We start from the raw sequence: 19,901 nt of genomic DNA on the forward strand, positions 1-19,901 counted from the left end.
TCATATAGATGTTAAAAAGCATGGGGGAGAGGACGGAACCCTGAGGCACCCCACAAATGAGGGCCCAGGGGTCAGAACACTCATCCCCCACCACCACTTTCTGAACACGGCCCAGGAGGAAGGAGCGGAACCACTGTAGGACAGTGCCCCCAGCTCCCAACCCCTCTAGACGGTCCAGAAGGGTGTTATGGTCGATTGTATCAAAGGCCGCTGAGAGATCCAGCAGAACTAGGAAACAGCTCTCACCTTTGTCCCTAGCCCGCCGGAGATCATCAACCAGTGCGACCAAGGCAGTTTCAGTCCCATGATGAGGCCTGAATCCCGATTGGAAGGGATCCAAATGGTCCGCATCCTCCAGGCGTGCCTGGAGCTGTTCAGCAACCACACGCTCAATCACCTTGCTCAAGAATGGAAGATTTGAGACTGGGCGATAGTTGGCCATACTGGCCGGGTCTAAAGATGGTTTTTTAAGAAGCGGTTTAATGACCACCTCTTTCAGCGGATCTGGGAATGTTCCCTCACGGAGGGAAGCATTCACCACCCCGCAGAGCCCATCGCCCAGCCCTTCCCGGCTTGCTTTTATTAGCCAGGATGGGCAAGGATCCAGGAGACAGGTGGTTGGTTTAACGCGTCCAAGCAGCCTGTCCACATCCTCGGGGGTAACGGATTGAAATTGATTCCATGCAACTTGACCAGACAGGGCTCTAGCACTCTCCCGCCCCAGCCCTGCTCCCACGGTGGTGTCTAGCTCCTTCCGAATATGAGCGATTTTATCTGCAAAAAACTTTGCAAAATCGTTGCAGGAGATCTTGGGGTCTTTACAAGGCCCCGGTGGTAAAGGTGGTTCCGTTAAATTGCGGACCACATGAAAGAGTCTCCTGCTACTATTTTCTGCAGATGCAATAGAGGCGGTGAAGAAAGTCTTCTTCGCCGTCGCTATCGCCACTTGGTAGGCTCGACGTTGAGCTCTAACCTGTGTCCGGTCAGATTCGGAGTGAGTTTTCTGCCACCGACGCTCTAGCCGTCTCAGCAATTGTTTCATCGCCCTCAGCTCCGAAGAAAACCATGGGGCTGTCCGGGCTCCATGCAATCGGAGAGGGTGCTTCGGAGCCAGACAGTCAATAGCCCTGGTTAACTCCGCATTCCAACGGGCCACCAGGGAATCACTGAAAGGCCATCAACATGGGATAAAGCATCCCCTACCACTCTCTGGAAACCATTTGGATCCATTAAGTGGCGGGGGCGGACCATCCGAATTGGTCCCACCTCCCTGCAGAGGGGAAGGGTCACGGAGAAGTCCAGTTGCACCAGGAAGTGATCTGACCATGGCACTTCTTTGGTTTCACTTTTACTTAGTGTCAGATCACTCACGTCACTAGAGGTGAATACCAGGTCTAAGGCATGTCCATGACTATGAGTTGGGCCCAACTTATTCAGGGACAGCCCCATGGAGGCCATGCTTTCCACGAAGTCCCGAGCGGCCCCTTGTAAGGTCGTGGTCGGCATGGATGTTAAAATCCCCTAGGACAACCAAGCTAGGTGTCTCCAGGAGAACATCTGCCATGACCTGAAGCAGCTCGGACAGGGAATCCTTGGTGCAGCGGGGAGGTCGGTACACCAAAAGGAATCCTGTACTGCCCCCTATTGCCCAACTTCCAGAACATGCACTCAGAAAACTGGGTCTTCCCAGTAGGACGCCTGATGCAAACTAATGACTTCCTAAAAATCACTGCAATGCCCCCTCCCCGCCCACATGACCTGGGTTGCTGTGCGTAAGAGAAACCTGGTGGGCAAGCAGCGGCAAGGACAGGCCCATCTGCTTCCTCCAACCAGGTCTCTGTCACACATGCCAGGTCAAATCCTCCATCCACAATCAGGTCGTGGATGGCAGTGGTTTTATTCATCATTGACCTGGCATTGCACAGCAACACCTTCAGGTCATGTGGGTTTCCCCTGTTGATTCCAGTATCCATCCCGTCAAGGCCAGACCCGGAGGCAGGGATAGTCTTCAAACAACGACTAAACCTGCCTCCTCGGTAATGACATGGTCTGGTCTTAGCGTAACTCCGCCTCCTGCCCATGATCACCGAGATCGGATGTCCCAGTGCTTCCGCCCCTGTGGAACTTGTCCCAGCCATCGTGTTGGCTGGGGCCCCACTCCCAGGCAGCCCTGATCCCGCCCCTTAAAAACAAAATATAAACTATACAGAACCAATAAAACAACAGAAAACAAAAAGAGCTTAGTCGCTGGAACAGAGGTACTATGGAAAGAATCAAACGTAATTTGGTATATCGATGAGGACTAGAACTGGCAGACACTTTTTGTATGACCTAGAATTCCCTTTACAGCATATATGACAGAACTACCCTTTTCAAGACAAGCCTGGAAGACCTGGAACCAGACCTGATAATGCTGATAATTCTCTTTACTTGTTCCTTTGACTTCTGTGTGGACGTGCTTATTTCATGCGCCCATTTTACAGCTTTACTTTTCGTCTTTTAATTCCCTCCTTGTCTTACACTCGTTCTCTCTCTGTTTCATGTGTTACAAACCCTGTAGGGAGGCTGGGGGGCTACCCCCCCATACTCACAGTGCTGAGGGGCCAGTTGGGTGATGATGTAGTAGGCAGTGAGGGGGTAGCTCAGGAGGACGGCCAGAGGGGCTCCGAGGGGCAGCCCCCGCCACTGGTAATACTCCTTCCAGGACCCTGTGGGGAGGGGGAGGCAGCAGCGAGTCAGAGAAGTGGGCCCATCCCCTTTCCCCAGATAGTAAGGTAAAGGGTAAAGGGACCCCTGAGCATTAGGTCCAGTCGTGACCAACTCTGGGGTTACGGCGCTCATCTCGCTTTGCTGGCCGAGGGAGCCGGCATACAGCTTCCGGGTCATGTGGCCAGCAGGACTAAGCCGCTTCTGGTGAACCAGAGCAGCGCACAGAAACGCCGTTTACCTTCCCACCGGAGCGGTACCTATTTATCTACTTGCACTTTAACATGCTTTCGAACTGCTAGGTTGGCAGGAGCAGGGACCGAGCAACGGGAGCTCACCCCGTCATGGGGATTCGAACCGCCGACCTTCTGATCGGCAAGTCCTAGGCTCTGTGGTTTAACCCCCACCCACATCCCACCCACAATAGTAGGATTGCTATTAATCAGATTTAGCCATCACTCTTTTTTTGTCAGGGCGATTCAAAGCAACTTGCATTATTTTAAGCAAAAAGACACATATGGATGTTAAGACCGGCATATAAATCTAAAAGACAATCTTCTTCTTTTAGAAAACCTAGATCAAATCATTTCACCCAGGCAAAAAGGCCATTGATGATTAAAAGCTGAAGGCCTGATCTGAAAGGATTCCCCCACAGCACCCCAGTGCCTATAGATGTGTAATTATGTCACCTGGCAAGCCTCCCTGGAGAAAGCTTGCTGCAAGTGGGGAGCCACCATCAAAAAGGCCTTGTTGTACATCAGTTGCAAGATGCAAGCTCTGACTCCCCCCCCCCCGACCCCCTGTCTCACCAAAGAATGTCCGGGGCATGGGAGGCTCTGGGGGGGCTGGTGGAAGAGCCGTCCCTCCTTCCGGCCGTAGCGCCTCAAAGGGGTTCCCTGGGGGGGGGTGAGAAAAAGGCTGGTCAGGGAGGGGAATGTCAATGTTGTAGGGCAAAGGAGCCACCCCAGCCTTAGGCAGAGGGAGCCGGGAGATGGCAGAGGTGAGATAGGGGCAGGAGTGGCACCTCCCAATCATTTGCCTCCGTTGGAGAGAACTGTGGGTGCCATACAGCTGGCTGTGCACCCCACAAGCAAGTGGAATCCCCTCAGCCCCACTCCAGGGGGCCAGGAGTTGCTGCCCCATTGCCCCCGCAGAAGTGAGTTTCGACTGTCAGTCCAGGCAGCTTCTGTGCAAGGAATTGGGGGGGGGGGGAGGAGGACAAGGAGAGGCGCCATCTTCTCCTCTGCCCCAGACGGCCCAGATGTCTTGGACTGGTCCTGAAGAGCCATTGGCCCATCTAGTTCAGCCTCCAGTTCTCACGGTAGATAAACACCCCCATGAATCTAGGAACACAGATAGACTGCTTCTAGGCCTGGAAGCTCCACAGGGCCAAAAGAAGCACCCTGCTGGATCAGGCCAATGGCCCACCTAGTGCAATGGGAAAACCACGAGCAGGATCTGAGCACAAGAGCTGCTCTCCCTTCCTGCAGTTTCCAGCAAGACTGCCTCTGGTGGGAGGGAGTTCCACAGTTCCACAAGCAAGGATTTCACCCAGCTGCTTCGATGCCCACCAGTCCTGCTGTGAAGGAGGCTGGGTAGAGGCTCCTGGCCCCACTTCTGTCCACCCCACCTGGACTCCGTGGGTCTGCATCGCACACACGCCCGACCAACAGGCCCGCTGCCCCCTCACCGCTTTGAAGGAAGGGGATGGGCTTCTCAGGACCCCCCTGGAGCCCCACACCATAGTCGGGTGCCCTGACAAGCATGCTCTCTCCGGCCCAGTAGCCGCGGGTCAGACCCCTGGCAGAGAGGAAGCCCTCTTTGTTGAAGTTCTCGCTGGTCACCTCTGCAAGTGAAACAAGCAGGGAAGATGAGGTGGGGGCTCAACCTCTCAGGACCCCAGACTCTGCCTCCCCCCCCAGCGCCTGACCCCCTGACCCTAGGCTGTGTCATGAGGGGCCCCTCGCCCTGGCGCCCGGGCTGCCCACCTGCTGTGAAGGTGAAGGGAAGGTTGGCCAGCTCCCGGGTGCGACTCATGTACCCAGCCATGCGCTGGCACCAAAACTGGTGCCCGATGTCCTCGGGGCTGCGGTTCCAGTCCAGCTTGCGGCAGCGCTCAGAGCAGTACAGGACGGCCCTGCAGTGCTGGCTGTGGGGACAGAGAGGGGCTGTTCAGGCCGGGAAGGGGCTGGGGGAGCAGAGAGAGAGAGAGAGTCGGAAGGGACCCCCGAGGGTCATGCAGACCAACCCCCGTGTGGGAATGTTCAGGGATGCAGGAGATGATATATTGTCTGATTATAGCCTTTTCAACTTCTATAATAACTGTTCTGGTATTTCCCCCTTATTCTCTCATAAAAGATAAGACACAACACAGTCTTCTATAAAAGTATGAAAAGGTTTACTCACACAACATTCTGTTCACAATAGGATCCCAGAAGGCAGACTTAGTTTAGAAAAGTAACATATACCTATAAACTATCTCATAAGGAGACAGTCCCTCTTTGGCTAAGCAGATGTTGCTGCTTTGATGCATGTAGTCTAAGAGAGAGAGATGGCTGCCCTGCCCTGTGCTTTTGTCGTTACCTGCACAGATGAGGCCACGCCCACCTCTAGTCACATGCAGAGGAAGTCTGTCCCAGCCCAGAAGGAAACAGGAAGTTTACCTGCTGGCTGGACAAACATTCCTCCCCATGTGTAAACATGTTCACTCTAGGAATGTTGTACTTGACTGCTCTTGTGTTTCACATCCTACACCCCGGCCATGCAGGAATCCCAGCAAAGGGCAACCCGGTAACAACTTCTGCAACGCACCCGCCGGGCTCCCACTGCTTTGCAAAGGTGTGGCAGAGCGAGAGTTGCGGTTTTGCACAAGCGGCTTTGGTGTGTTGTGTGCCGACGGGCATGCCTGGATGGAAAGTGGGGGTGGGGTGGGGAGGGAGACCTCTCTGGGGTGCTGCTCACCACGCCGTGACTTGTCCCTCGAAGCTGTACCTCTTGCAGACGTGGCAGGCCCTCACACGGGTGGTGGGGAACGTGAAGGCCGGTTTGGGGCCCCAGCCGCGCATCGGGCCCTTGCTCATCTTCACCCCCAGCCTCGAGAGCAGCGGCTCCAGGGACCTAGAGAGGAGGACACTGGCTGGATCAGGCCCAAGGGGGACCAGCGCCCAGTGACCAAATGCCCCGTGGGACCCGGGACCCAGATAGATGGCCTCTGGGCCTGGAGGTTCCACAAGAGCACCTGTTCTCCCAGTTGCCCCCGTTGGAAGCCTGGGGGGCAGGAGGACCTGTGGGCAACAGCAGCAGAACGGGCTGCCCTTCCCCCAGCTATGGGTCACGCCCTTCCCTCTCCGGGGTGGATCTGGCCCACTCTAGCTGGCCCAGGTGCCTCAAGGAAGTTCCAAGGCAGGGCGAAGCGCAGGCAGCCCCATGTTTGTAGGCTATTTGGGCCTTGGAGGTACACTGCCCCTGTCTCTGCTGTCAGCTCCTCTCTTGCTACTTCTTTAAAAAAGGGTGGGGGGCAAATGTATTGCACAACCTATTTTACAACATGCTTATTCTTCCCTTTGCGCCCCCCCCTGCCGCCAAAGGAGGAGCCCCTTGGAAGCTGTGTCATGCGCTGCAACCAAGTGCCGCAGCCTCTCACTTGTGCAAGGCCGCGTCTCCCACGGTGAGCAGCTTGGGCCTGCGCGGCTCCCCTGCGCCCAGAGGGCAGATCATGCTGTGGCACAGGAGGGCGACGGCACGGGGCTCCAGGGGCTGCTCGACCCCCGTGGCCCCTACAGAGGACCCCCCCAGCTGGAAGTCAAAGCCCAGGATGCTGCCGTGCTCGTCCGTCACCAGCAGGAGGTGGTCCACGCGCCAGAGCGGCTGGCCTGCAAGAGAACCAAAGGATTACCATCATTATAATTTATACCCCCCCCCATCTGGATGGGGGCCCCCAGCCCCTCTGGGCAGCTCCCAACAGAATATTTAAAAAAGAATAAAACATCAAGCATTTTTAGAAAAAACTCCCTAAAGAGGGCTGCCTTCAGATGTCTTCTAAAAGTCAGGAAGTTGCTTACTGTATTTCCTTGACATCTGATGGGAGGGCGTTCTACAGGGCAGGTGCCACCACCCAGAAGGCCCTCTGCCAGCTTCCCTGCAACCTCACTTCTTGCAGGGAGGGAACTGCCAGAAGGCCCTCGGAGATGGACCTCCATGTGAGGAGAGCCATTGGCTGGATCCGGCCAACGACCCACCAAGTCAAATCAAATTTTATTAAACGGTCACAGACCAGATTAACTCGTACAGCTAGTCAGCGAGCATTACACCGGAAAAAACAAAGGACAATTTCAATACAGATTAGGCCATAACAGCAATTTAAAATTAGACAGCATAAATAAAATTAAGTATTTGCCTTCGCCTGCATATTGACATTGGAAAGCTCTTGTTTCCTACGCCTAATAGCGACTACACAGAATTTGGCAACATTGATCGTAATTTCAGGAACCTTATCTTCTACCAAGGCTCTCATACGTTGGAGTTCTGGTTCATTTTTAAGCTTTTGTAGAACTGGGGCAATAAAGGTCAGGCGCAGATCCTCGTAGTAACTACCGTGCAGCAATACATGCAGACTTGTTTCCACTTCCGATGAGCCACATGGGCAAACACGTGACTCATATGGTTTGCCCTCATATCTGCCTAGCAGCAGGGCAGAGGGCAGAACGTTGAATCTGGCCAGGGTAAAGGAGTGTCTGTACTTAGGTATTTGTAAATCAGCCAGATAATTTACGGGTGAAAACCCTCTCCCAAAGTCTCTAATTGTGGCATGTTTATCCATTTTGCCCATATGACATTGCAACTCTATGTCCCTAATGCGTTGAAGCACTTGGCTTTTGGCTCTCTCATATCCTGCCGCTATCAAGATCTGAGGGGGAGAATCCCAAGCTTCTTATCTTTTCAAACAGGGAAGCTTTCCAGGTAGAATGAAAGGTGTCTAAGAGTGTTAAAGGAGCCAAACCGGCCGGGGAAATAATAAGTTTTAACCAGTAGTGTATCTTTAGAATCCACAACCGCGCATTAACGGGTGGTTGTCCAACTTCTAAGCGGACAGCTATATTAGATACACAGGGGGGGATCCCCAATAGACACCGATAGAATTTTGTTTGAAATGCCTCCATAGGCGCAAAATTTTTAAAACTGCAAACCTGGGATCCATAAGTGAGTTGTGGGAGTATTTTTGCAGCAAAAACCTGGGAGGCTGCCGGAACGTATTTACCCCCTTTCCCGTGAAAAAATCTTGTAAGGGCTTTATTGGCCCTTCCTGCGTTGGCAATGGCGTTTTTCATCTGTTGGTGCCACGAGACCCTTTCCTGAAAAGTTATTCCCAGGTATTTGAAAGTTGCTACCTGGTCAATAGGTTGACCGTTTATTCTCCATTTGTGTTTCCTTCTTTTTTTTGAAAACACCATAATTTTAGATTTGCTGTAATTTATTGATAGTTGTTCCTCTTGACAATAGTCAGCAAGTGATCTCAAAAGCTTCCTCAAGCCAACGCAGGAAAAGGAGAGTAGGACTGCGGCGTCCGCATACAGAAGCACCGGGAGGGGCAAACCTGCCAGTTTGGGAGGGTGGGCATTTTCTTTCGCCATTTTTACTGCTAGAGAGTTGATGTATAAATTAAATAGCGTGGGCGCGAGGACACATCCTTGTTTAACCCCATAGTGCGTTTGAATTTCTTTAGTTAGATGGCCTGACCGATCGCATCTTACCCTCACCCTGGTGTTTTCGTGTAGACCACGAATAAGGCGTAATAAGCGTTTATCTATGTTTGTAGCGCCAAGCTTTTCCCGGAGTCTATCCCTTGGTATTAGATCAAAAGCCGATTTAAAATCGACAAAAGCTGCATATAAAGACCCCCCTTTTCTAGAGTATTTATCTGCCAGGTGTTGAAGGATAAGGGCCTGGTCTACAGTTGAACGCTTTGCTCTAAAGCCAGCTTGAGCTTCTGATAGAATATGCTCTCTTTCCATCCACTCCACTAATTTATCACATAAATGAGCAGCGTACAGTTTACTAATAATACTTAATAGACTGATTGGTCTGTAGTTAGCTGGCTCAGTTCTGTTTCCTTTCTTGAATATTGGAATGATGATGGCTAAGCCCCAGTCCTCGGGGATAATAGCCACTTGATTTATACTAGTGAACAAAGCGGCTAGCACAGGGGCCCACCATTCAACATTTGCCTTAAGAATTTCTGGTGGGATATTATCAGCACCCGGGGCTTTCCCTGATTTAAGAGATTGAATAAGGCCAGTAATTTCTTCTGTGGTCACAGGGGGCCATTCCTTGCCAAATTCACTTGAAGCAGGAAGCAGAGCTGGGACCAGTTGATTTGATGAATATAATGAGAGGAAGTAGGCCTCCCATGCTCCAGCGGGTATAGAGTATTCGATTTCAATTGGGGAGTCTCTCCAGCTTTTTGCAATTGTTTTCCAAAACGTGGCAGACTCTTTCCTTTGGGAGGCCTCCACTAGGCACTGCCATTCCTCCCTTTGTGCCTGGAGCTTTTTCTTGTTAATCAAAGCTTTATAACTGCGTTTTAACTCAAACCAGTCTAATGGAAGCGAAGGTAGGTTCGCTGCTCTATAGTTCCTGTACTTATCCAGCAGGAGGCGTTTCATAGCCATGCATTCTTGGTCAAACCAAGGTTTGGATTTATTAGAGTGTAGAGATTGCCGTGGCGTTTTTTTGTTGGTCAGATAAGGTTGTAGGGACGAAATCAGTTCCCGGAACATGTCTAATCTAGCCTCAGGAGTTGGGGAATTAACGAGGTTCTCCTTTCTAGCAAGAAAAATATCTGAGTGAAGTCTTTCCGATATTTCATCACTCAATTTGCTGGACCATTTGATACGTGAGTATCTTAGCTCCATGTTTTCGAAACATGGGGCTACAAGTTTATCAGAGCAAAATAAATCTTTTCTTACATCCAGTATTAAACAGAGCGGTAGATGGTCGCTGTCAACCCTCTCCACCACTTTACATTCCCGTGCTCTGCTCAAAAGGTTAGATGACACCAGGACGTAATCGATAGTGGAGGCTCCCATGTTGGATATAAATGTAAATTCCCCACTGGGTTCTCTGTCGACACGACCATTTAATACAGTCAGATCCAGATTGTTGGAAAAACGTAGAAGGCATAGGCCTGCGTAGTTGCAGCCCTTGTCTTTTGAGAGCCTTGGGGGAATAGAATGGGCTTCTTCAGAAATGGGAGGTATGTCATGGAAATGAGCATATAACGCTTCGTCTGATTGGCCAATTCTGGCATTTAAATCCCCAGCCAGCAGCACTGCCGCTGCAGGAATTTGATTCATTAGCTCATCGACATATGATTCTAGCCTATGCCAGGTATTTTTGATAAGCTGCTTGCCTCTTTGGGGAGGGGCATATATATTAATCAATAGAAGTGTGCAATATCTGCATTTCATTAATAATGCCATGGCCACACTGCTCAGAGGCTCCAGCTTGACCCACCAAGTCCAGCCTCCTGCTATCCCAGTAGCCAAATGCCCCTAAGGACCAAGGAATCAGGATAGACTGTTCCTGGGCCTGGAGGCTCCATGGGAATGTGAGAAGAGCCTGGATCAGGCCAGTGGCCCACCTGGTCCAACATCCTGTTCTCCCCGTTGCCTGTAGGAAACAGGCAAGCAGGATCTGGCCACGAGAGCAGCTCTTCCCTCCTTTGGCTTCCAGCAACGGGCATTGAGAAGCACTGATTCCCCCTCCCTCTGCAGAGGCAAGTGTGGGAATGTTCAGGGCGGCAGGAGAGGATATCTTGTTTGTTAGTGGACTTCCGGAGGCGGCACGTCCGGCAATGGCTGCCCTCTTCTAACTGCGAAGAGGGAGCTCCGCAGAAACGGGTCGTCCGCTACGGCGCAGCGGAGACCCTCATCGGAAACCCACAGGCAGTGAAAGCCTGTGGCCGTGGGACTCGGCGGGCACCAGAAGCGCCCCCCGATACGCAGAAGGGACCTCGTAAGAGGTCCCGGAACGTGGAAGGGTTGGCGCGGTGCTGTGAGTCAATCGCTCTTTCTGCGAAGTGAAGCCGCGTAGCTGCTGTCGGTGAGCGCTGTCCTCTTTTCCTGGAACAATTCGGCTGGAAATCAACAACTCGTGAGTAAGAATGAAAGAAAGATTTGGACAATAAATTTTGGTGAATTCGGCTAAAAGCGAGAGACAAAACCAGGAAGTCCGTCTCTTGTCACTGTTTAAAGATCCAAGCAAAGACTTTGAAGTTTGGAGCCTCTGAAGAGGCGTTAAAAGGCAAGCAACTCTCACATCCTTTTAAGCTGCTTTAGGACTTATCTTGGAGCATGAGAGTTATCTTGGAGCATGAACATGAGTTATCTTGGAGCATGAACATGAACTGTTTGATACCTGCTCCGTTGGATTTACAAATTGTTTAAGAATCCTTGGCAGTAGGACTGCCTGGACAAACAGAGCTGTCAGATTGCAAGATTTTGATATTTTGTTGCTGAAGGTACTACTAACTGAGCTTTAGTGTAACTGTTATATTGAACTGCTACATTCTGCACTTATTGGGACTTTGTTACATTTTGAAACCAACTCTGCTAAATACAACCAAACTGAAGGTCTTTTGGAACCAAAGTTGTTTGGACTGTGCAAATTTGGAACTGGGGAAAATTTTGAAGATTTAAACAAGGGAGATTAACAATTTGATTTATCCCCTGTTAATAAAGGTGGGCTCCCTCTAGAGGACTTTGGATTTACAACTACACTTGACTTTCCTTTTGGTTTCTATTCCTCCTAAAAGTTTACTTTATGGGCTTGTGGATTCTCATGGGAACACAATTAATTTGACCTTGACTTGTAGATAGATTTGGAATGAGCGGTACGGGGAGACAAACAAGAGCGGCCAGAGGAAAAAAGCAAGCAACCTTGACTTTAGTTTCACAGCCACGAAGATCATCTGCACCTAATGTTTTAGAACTAGAGGGAGCTGAACAGCCGTTGGGAGAAGATATGGCAGCAGGGGGCTCTGCTTCAGTATTAGACAAAATACTTGAAAAACTGGAAGGCTTAGATAAAAAAGTGGACGAACAAACGGCTAAGATTGACCAGACTAGAGATTCTGTCAATAGATTAACTGAGCAAGTTGCGTCCAATGCACAAGCAATTGGCAAATTAACTGAATCCACTGGAGAAAACCGGAAATTGGCAGAGGAAGCTATCCAGAAAACTGAGGCACTGGAGCAGGAGGTGAGACCACTCCATAAGCAGGTTGGGGAACAACAGGCCTATCTCTCCATGATCGAACTTCGGGCCCGGGAAAACAACTTAAGATTGAGGTGTGTACCAGAACTTGAACCTGAGCAAGGAAATCTAATTGATTTTTTGACAAAGGAATTTTCCAAGTGGTGGCCTTTGAAGGAAGAAGAGGATTTAAAAATTGTGACTGCTTTTAGACTTGGGAAACTAACAAGGAAGGATAAGCCCAGAGATTGTTTGATCACTTTGAGATCCAAGGAGGAAAGAGACAAGATACTAGGTCTACACTACGGAAAGTCACTTGAAATTTTGGACAAAAGAGCAGAGATTTACAAGGATATTCCTAGACAACTTTTGGACCTTAGATCCACCTATCTTGAATTAACAAGGTTGCTGAGGAGCAATTCAATTATCTTTAGGTGGGAATTTCCACAAGGACTATCTTTCACGTTCAGAGGGAAGAAGGTGAAAATTAAAACAGCCGAAGACAGAGACAAATTTTTGAATATCTACGGAGAGGACCTTCAGAAAGGGATTGGAGAACCTTCAGGGGCTGGACCATCCCTTGCATCTATACCTACACCCTTGGGGTCTGAAGACCAGGACAAGAAGATACCACCACCAGGGCAATAACAGATATATCCAGGATGTCTTTGCAACTTCTGAGTTGGAACATAAATGGCGCCAATATTCCGGAAAAAAGGAGAAGGATATTTCAAATTTTGAAAAAAGAACAATTGGACATTATTTGTTTACAAGAAACACATGTGACTAGGCTCCATAGAAAAGTGTTAATAAATAAAAGATTAGGCCAATAATTTATTTCTTCGGATCGAGTTAAGAAAAGAGGCGTGGTGATATATGCAAAAGAGAGCCTGTCCCCAAAATTTTTATTCAAAGATGAACAAGGAAGAATCCTGGCAATTGAAATTCAGAGTCAAGGAGAAAAGTTTTTGATATTAGGAGTTTATGCAACAAATGATGGAAAATCGGAATTCTATAAGAAGCTGCATTAGACAATGCTGGACTATCTGGACTATGACATCATTTTGATGAGAGATATGAACGGGGTGGTATTAACCAACATGGATAAGTCACACAGCCAAAATATAACAAAAAAAGGCAGACTACCTAAAACATTTTTTGAACTTACTGACAACATGGACTTGATCGACATCTGGAGAACAAAGAACCCTCTAGGAAGAGAAGGAACATATTTTTCTGAAGCCCAACTGACATGGACAAGAATCGACCGAATGTGGACAACTAGAGGCCTGGCATCTAAGATAAAAAAAGTGGAAATCTGCCCAAAGACCTGCTCCAACCATAGCGCTATGAAGATGGACATGAGATTAGCCCCAGCCGGCTCCTTTAGATGGAGGATGAATGACAATTTGTTTAGAGATCAGGAGATTATCAAGAAGGCCCAAAAAACTTTGAAGGACTATTTTGAGATAAACCTGAACACTACGGTGGAAAAAAGAACTGTCTGGGATGCAAGTAAGGTGGTTATGAGGGGGTTTCTGATACAACAGAACACTATAAAGAAAAAAGCACAGAATGAGAAAAAAAATAAGATTTTGGAGAAAATTAAGGAAGGTGAGAAGAAGTTAAGATCCAGACCGAAATCAAATGAGATTTTAAGAGAAATTAAACTTTACCAAGCACAATATTCAAAATTGATAAATCAGGAAGTGGAATGGAAAGTCAAGCTAATGAAACAAAGATCCTTTGAATCAGCAAATAAATGTGGAAAGCTGCTAGCATGGCAGCTGAAAAAGAGACAAAAACTGAATACGGTAACAAATTTAGAAATTGAAGGAAGAAACATTCAGAACCCAGTGGAGATTAGAAAGTGCTTCCAGAGATATTTCAAGCAATTATATACACAAAGGCCGCAAGATGAATCGGAGATAGAACATTTTTTAAAGAAGAACGGTTTACCAAGGTTGTCTCAACGAAATAGAACTATCCTGAACTATAAAATAACACAACAAGAGATTGAAGAAGCCATTCAGAACATGCAGCTGGGCAAATCTCCAGGGCCAGATGGTTTGACCTCCAAGTACTATAAGACATTGAAAGACTATTTGATACACCCACTAATGGAGGTTTGTAATGAAATCATGGAAGGGAAGAAGGCACCAGAGACGTGGAAAGAGGCTTTCATCACATTGATTCCTAAACTAGAAACCGAAAAGACACAACTTAAGACTTACCGCCCCATCTCCCTCCTGAATGTGGATTACAAAATATTTGCAGACATTTTAGCAAGTAGACTCAAAAAAGTGTTAAATGAAGTGATTCACAAGGACCAAGCCGGCTTCCTCCCAGGTAGACATTTGTTTGCAAACACAAGAAACATTATTGACATTTTGGAACTCCTGCAGACAAATATCAACACAAAAGCAGTCTTGATATTCATAGATGCGGAGAAGGCCTTCGACAATATTTCTTGGAAGTTTATGAAGAAAAACTTGGAAGGAATGGGAGTGGGGCGGGGGGTTGAGAATGGGATAGAGGCAATTTATTCAGAACAGAAGGCAAAATTGATAGTGAACAATGTGGTGACGGAAGAGTTTAATATTGAAAAAGGAACACGACAAGGTTGTCCTATTTCCCCTTTGTTATTTATATCGGTCCTGGAAGTGCTCTTAAATATGATTAGAGGAGACCGGTTGGTGGAGGGTATTCAGGTCGGAGCGAAACAGTATAAGCTAAAAGCATTTGCAGATGACCTAGTATTGACCTTACAGGAGCCAGAGCCCAGTACCAAAAGGGTTTTACAACTGATCCAAGAGTTTGGTCGGGTGGCGGGATTTAAATTAAACAAACAAAAAACCAAGGTTTTGGGAAAAAACTTGACTTCTTCAGAATCAGAAAGGTTTCAGAAAGAGACAGAATTAATTGTGGTTAAAAAAGTAAAATACCTAGGGGTAAACATAACAGCGAAGAACATGAATTTATTCAAAGATAATTATGAAAAATGTTGGTCTGAAATTAAGAGGGATCTAGAAGTTTGGTCAAGATTGAAACTTTCCTTGTCAGGACGTATTGCTGCTATTAAGATGAATGTATTGCCAAAAATGTTGTTTTTGTCTCAAACTCTACAGATTGTGGACAAAATGGGGTGTTTTGAGAAGTGGCAGAGAGATATCTCTAAATTTGTCTGGCAGGGCAAAAAGCCCAGAATCAAGTTTAAGATATTAACTGATGCCAAAGAAAGAGGGGGCTTTGCCCTGCCAGACTTAAAGCTGTACTATGAATCAGCAGCCTTCTGCTGGTTGAAGGACTGGCTGCTTCTTGAAAACACAGATGTTTTAGATCTGGAAGGATTTAACAATACTTTTGGATGGCATGCATACTTGTGGTATGACAAGGTTAAAATACACAAGGCCTTTAAGAACCATGTTGTCAGAAAAGCAGTGTTTAATGTCTGGATAAAATATAAAAACTTACTGGAAAACAAGACCCCAAGGTGGCTATCACCAATGGAGGCTAAGGCCCCGAAAAGACTCAATATGGAGGCCAAATGGCCGAAATATTGGGAAATACTAGAAAAAGATGGAGATACCTGGAGGTTGCAGAGTATGGAGAAAATAAAAGATAAAGTGTGAGATTGGCTACATTACGCTCAGATTAAAGAAGTTTTTAAGTCAGACAAAAAGATAGGATTCCAAGTGGAGAAATCAAAGTTAGAAACAGAACTGTTAGAACCCAGCTCTAAGATACTTTCAAGAATGTATAATTTGCTGCTAAAATGGAATACACAGGATGAAACGGTTAAAACAGCTATGATAAAATGGGCACAGGACATAGGGTATAACATTATGTTCCCTGACTGGGAAAGGTTATGGACCACCGGTATGAAGTTTACGGCATGTAATGCCCTGAAAGAAAACATTATGAAAATGATATACAGGTGGTACATGACCCCAGTCAAGCTTGCAAAGATATACCATTTGCCTGATAACAAATGTTGGAAGTGTAAAGAAGCTGAAGGAACATTCTTTCACCTCTGGTGGTCCTGTCCTAGGGTGAAGGCCTTCTGGGAAATGATATATAATGAGCTGAAAAAGGTATTTAAGTATACCTTCCCTAAGAAACCAGAGGCCTTCCTTTTGGGCATCGTTGGCCAGAGTGTGCAAAAGAAGGACCGAACTTTTTTTATGTATGCCACAACAGCAGCAAGGATACTTATCGCTAAAGGCTGGAAAACTCAAGATTTGCCCACATTGGAAGAATGGCAGATGCAACTGATAGACTATATGGAACTGGCAGAGATGACTGGCAGAATCCGAGACCTTGGAGAGGAACTGGTGGAGGAGGATTGGAAGAAATTTAAGGACTATTTACAAAAACATTGTAAACTGTACGAATGTTAAGAAAGATGTAAGATTTGTTATTATATGGCTCCAACAAATTAGTAATAAGGGATTAAATTTAAAGGTAACTGAAAGAAAAGACAAATTTTGGATAAATAATACGCCAGAATTAAATTTTAAAGAATAAGTGGGATTTAAATTCTAAAATTTGAGATTTAATATTGGACAATTACATAATATAAATTGAACTAAGTAAATAATTTGCTAGAAAAATTTATGCGTTCAGAGTGCAGCAACAAGAGATGAGAGGAAGTCCAAAGATGAGAATGAAATGTGGTTATTGGAAAATAATATGTTTTTATCTATGTTGTTTATTGTTTAAAAATTTAATAAAAATTATTATAAAAAAATATATATCTTGTTTGTTAGTATCCTTCCTAACTTGTGCTAGCAAGTCCCTTTCCTTAGCAGAGTGCATTCCCCTTTACAGAGCACAACAGAGAGCTGCTTGCAGGCTTGTTTAAGCCTCTCACTATCATACAATCCAGTATTGTCACAACAATCTTTTTTAAAGTCAGTAAAAGAAGTTTACTCACATCACCAGTTTACAGTTGGATGCCTGAAGGCAGACTTAGGTACAAAGTATATACATGTGGACCTATCCCAGATGATCTTAGCTAAAAGCTGCTCCAACGATGGAGGAAGTTGAAGAGAGAGAGAGAGAGAGAGAGAGAGAGAGAGAGAGAGAGAGAGAGAGTGCTGCCTGTCCTGGACAGATAAGGTCACGCCCACCTCTAGTCACATGCAAAGGAAGGGTGTCCCAGCCAGGAGGAAACAGGAAGTTTTTGACTGGCTGAACCAAACATCCCCTTGCATGTCCACTCTAGGAAAACAAGGAATGTTGTACTTGACTGCTACTTAGGTATCCCATCCCACACAGAGCAGAGCCCTGGTCGCCCTTCCGAGGATGCTGTGGCTACCTGCCCCAAGCCCCGCCCCCTCCAACGCCCCTCACCTGTCTCAGGTGTGGCCTCCTCGTCGTCCTCCTCACCGGCACCCACGAAGGTGATGAAGCGCTCCAGGTCCCCCAGGGCCAGGGCCTCCTCGCTGTAGAAGCGGCCCCCCACCTGCTGCCCCGGGTCGGCCACGGTGAAGGCCAGCGCCCGGTTGGGCAAGGCGTGCAGAACCCAGAGGGCCGGATCCGGGGGCAGGCGCCGGATGGAGCCCTCCTGGCGCTTGCGGCGCTCGCTGCCTCGCCGGCAAGCCGACTCCAACAAGAAGCGCCGGTACCAGCTGAAGAGCAGCTCAGCAAAGTCCAGGATCTCGGCCCGGTAGCCAGTGACAAACTCCATGCCTGCGGGGAGAGCGGTGGGGCCAGGCCTCCGTCAGCCACCAAGGGAGCCTCTGAGCATGTGCAGAGTGCGTCTCCCTCAACCCCCGACAAACTCCCATGCATCTACCTGCCTGGAATGGAATGCCTTTTGGAGTCCCACCCGAATTGACAGTTCTAAGTTTCTATGAAACAGGCGATTCCTGGATGGCCGGGGGTTGGACTAGATCACCCACAGGCCCCTTTCAACTCTCAATACTATGATTCCTTGGAGATTTCTAAGGAGAGGTTAATTCCTGCAGGGTGTGTCATTTTAGGGGTGAAACTTAATTTTTGCACTTTTCTTCACTGAGGGGCCTTAAAAACGGTTTTGGGTGTGAGGAATTTAAATTACTATTTTTGGAACAGGACAACATTTAGTTTGGTAGGTTTGATAAAGAAGCAAATCAGAAAACCAAAGAAAATTTGAAATTGACACGTCATATAAGATATGTATAATATATTAATATGAATACATAGTATATAACTTGCAAGTATCTGCCAGTCATTTCCCATGATTTCTACACAAATTTACACACATTTTATTTACCAAGCAAAAATAATTTTTATTATAGTATTCTAACCAAAATATCTTTTGGGCTGCCCTCATTTTTGGAATTTGAAAGGTGAAAATCCAACAGGTTGGCCTGTGAATACTCGAAATAAGATGAAAGTGTAATGAAATTTGGAACCCATTTATACAAAATATACTGGGGGTGTTGTGTTTGTGTGTTTTGATAATAATAATAATAATATCTATATATTAGATAACTTTATATGGAATTGTAATTCTTAATTCTTGTATTGATATATTATACCTTCCTTTCTGTTTTCTCACTTTTAATTTTTATTCTATATTATTAATTTTCAGCGCTGTTTAAAATTATTATTATTATTATTAATGAAATGAAATGAAATGAAAGTGCTCCCCCCGTCTCCCTCTGTCCCTGCTTCCCTCGTCCACAAAGGGGGTCGTCTTTGGGGGGAAAGTGGCCTCCATTCAGGTGAGTCCCAACTGTCACCAACAGTCAGGTGAGGTCGTCGTCCCCCCCCCCCCGGTCATAGAGAGGGGCTCCCTAGAGGACAGCTGTGCCCCCACCAGCCTTGCCCACCCCCTGGCATGGGGTCCTGCCCCCCACCTAGGGCCCACCTAGGCCTCCCCACCTACCTGACCGCTTGGAGGTCAGTCGTTGGATGGGGGGGTCCCTCTGTTCCGCTGCAACATCAGAGGAATCTGGAATCCTGGCCAGGCCAACAGACGGAGGGGCGGCCGACAGCCTCCTCCTCTGATGCCCCCCCGGACACCTGGGTCCCATCGCCACCGTGGGCAGCGGAAAGGGAGCTCCCTGCAGAAGGCCACGGACCCTGAAGGTCAGGAAAAGATGTCGGGGTGTAAAAAGAGGCAGCGGCGGTGTAGTGGTTAGAGTGTCAGCTAGGACCCAGGGGAGACCAGGGTTCGAATGCCCCAGCCAGCCATGAAGGTTGCTGGGTGTGAGCTCAGGGCCATGTCTGCCTCCTTCTGCTGGCCTGGCCTGCCTCACAGGGCTGTTGTGGAGATTCCATGAGGACTAGGAGCAAGACCAGGGTTCGAATCCCCACTTGGACAAAAAGGGCACTGGGTGACTTTGTGGGGCAGGCACTGCCGCTCCGCCTAACCGACCTCGCAGGGTTGTTGTGGGGCTTCAATGAGGACTAGGATCTGGGAGAGACGGGGGTTCGAATCCCCCACCCAGTGGCTGTAAAGCTTGCTGAAGATGACCTTGTGGGAGGGGGGGAGGGGGTCACTGCCTTCTCTTGGCCTGACCTACCTCACAAGGTGGTTGTTGTGGGGATTCCATGAGGAGGAGGAAAGAGAACCAGGTGCCCCACCTTGAGGTTCCTGGAGGGAAAGTTGGGCTGCAAATGCAGAAAATAAATAAATTCCTTTCCAAGTGGGCCAAATCCCACTTTTTGAAATCTCAGGCCGGGGTGGGGGCTACACGCTTCCTCTGCAAACCGCTTTGTCCCCCCCCCCCAATAATCAGCCTTTTTTAGTCACATCCCCTCCCTCTGGTTAGCCCCTCCTCCAGTCTCTCTTATTTCCGTTTTTTTTTTCCTCTTTAAAAAAGGGGGGAGCAACAAGGATCCAGGGTGGTTTGCGAAAACAAAAAAGATGTGATAAAGCTTAGGGAGAAATGCACAAAATAAATCCTAAATAAACCCCATATTGTCGAGCCTTCACTACTAGAGCATGT

General features: G+C 47.8%; 1 protein-coding gene across 1 annotated transcript in view; it reads right to left on the reverse strand.

Moving 5' to 3' along the window:
• Positions 1-18,887, reverse strand: part of ZMYND15 (zinc finger MYND-type containing 15) — a 26,160-nt gene extending 7,273 nt beyond the window's left edge. The window contains exons 1-8 of the mRNA XM_083706752.1: positions 18,836-18,887; positions 17,314-17,652; positions 6,350-6,578; positions 5,668-5,823; positions 4,695-4,855; positions 4,397-4,552; positions 3,516-3,602; positions 2,592-2,708 (exon numbers count right to left, since the gene is read on the reverse strand). Coding sequence (XP_083562878.1) covers positions 2,592-2,708; positions 3,516-3,602; positions 4,397-4,552; positions 4,695-4,855; positions 5,668-5,823; positions 6,350-6,578; positions 17,314-17,650 — 1,243 coding nt within the window. The 5' untranslated portion in view covers positions 17,651-17,652; positions 18,836-18,887. The remainder of the gene's footprint in view (positions 1-2,591; positions 2,709-3,515; positions 3,603-4,396; positions 4,553-4,694; positions 4,856-5,667; positions 5,824-6,349; positions 6,579-17,313; positions 17,653-18,835) is intronic.
• Between the last annotated feature and the right edge of the window lie 1,014 nt (positions 18,888-19,901).

The sequence above is a fragment of the Podarcis gaigeae genome (genome assembly GCF_964106915.1).
Source record: "Podarcis gaigeae genome assembly, chromosome: 13".
Lineage (NCBI taxonomy): Eukaryota > Metazoa > Chordata > Lepidosauria > Squamata > Lacertidae > Podarcis > Podarcis gaigeae.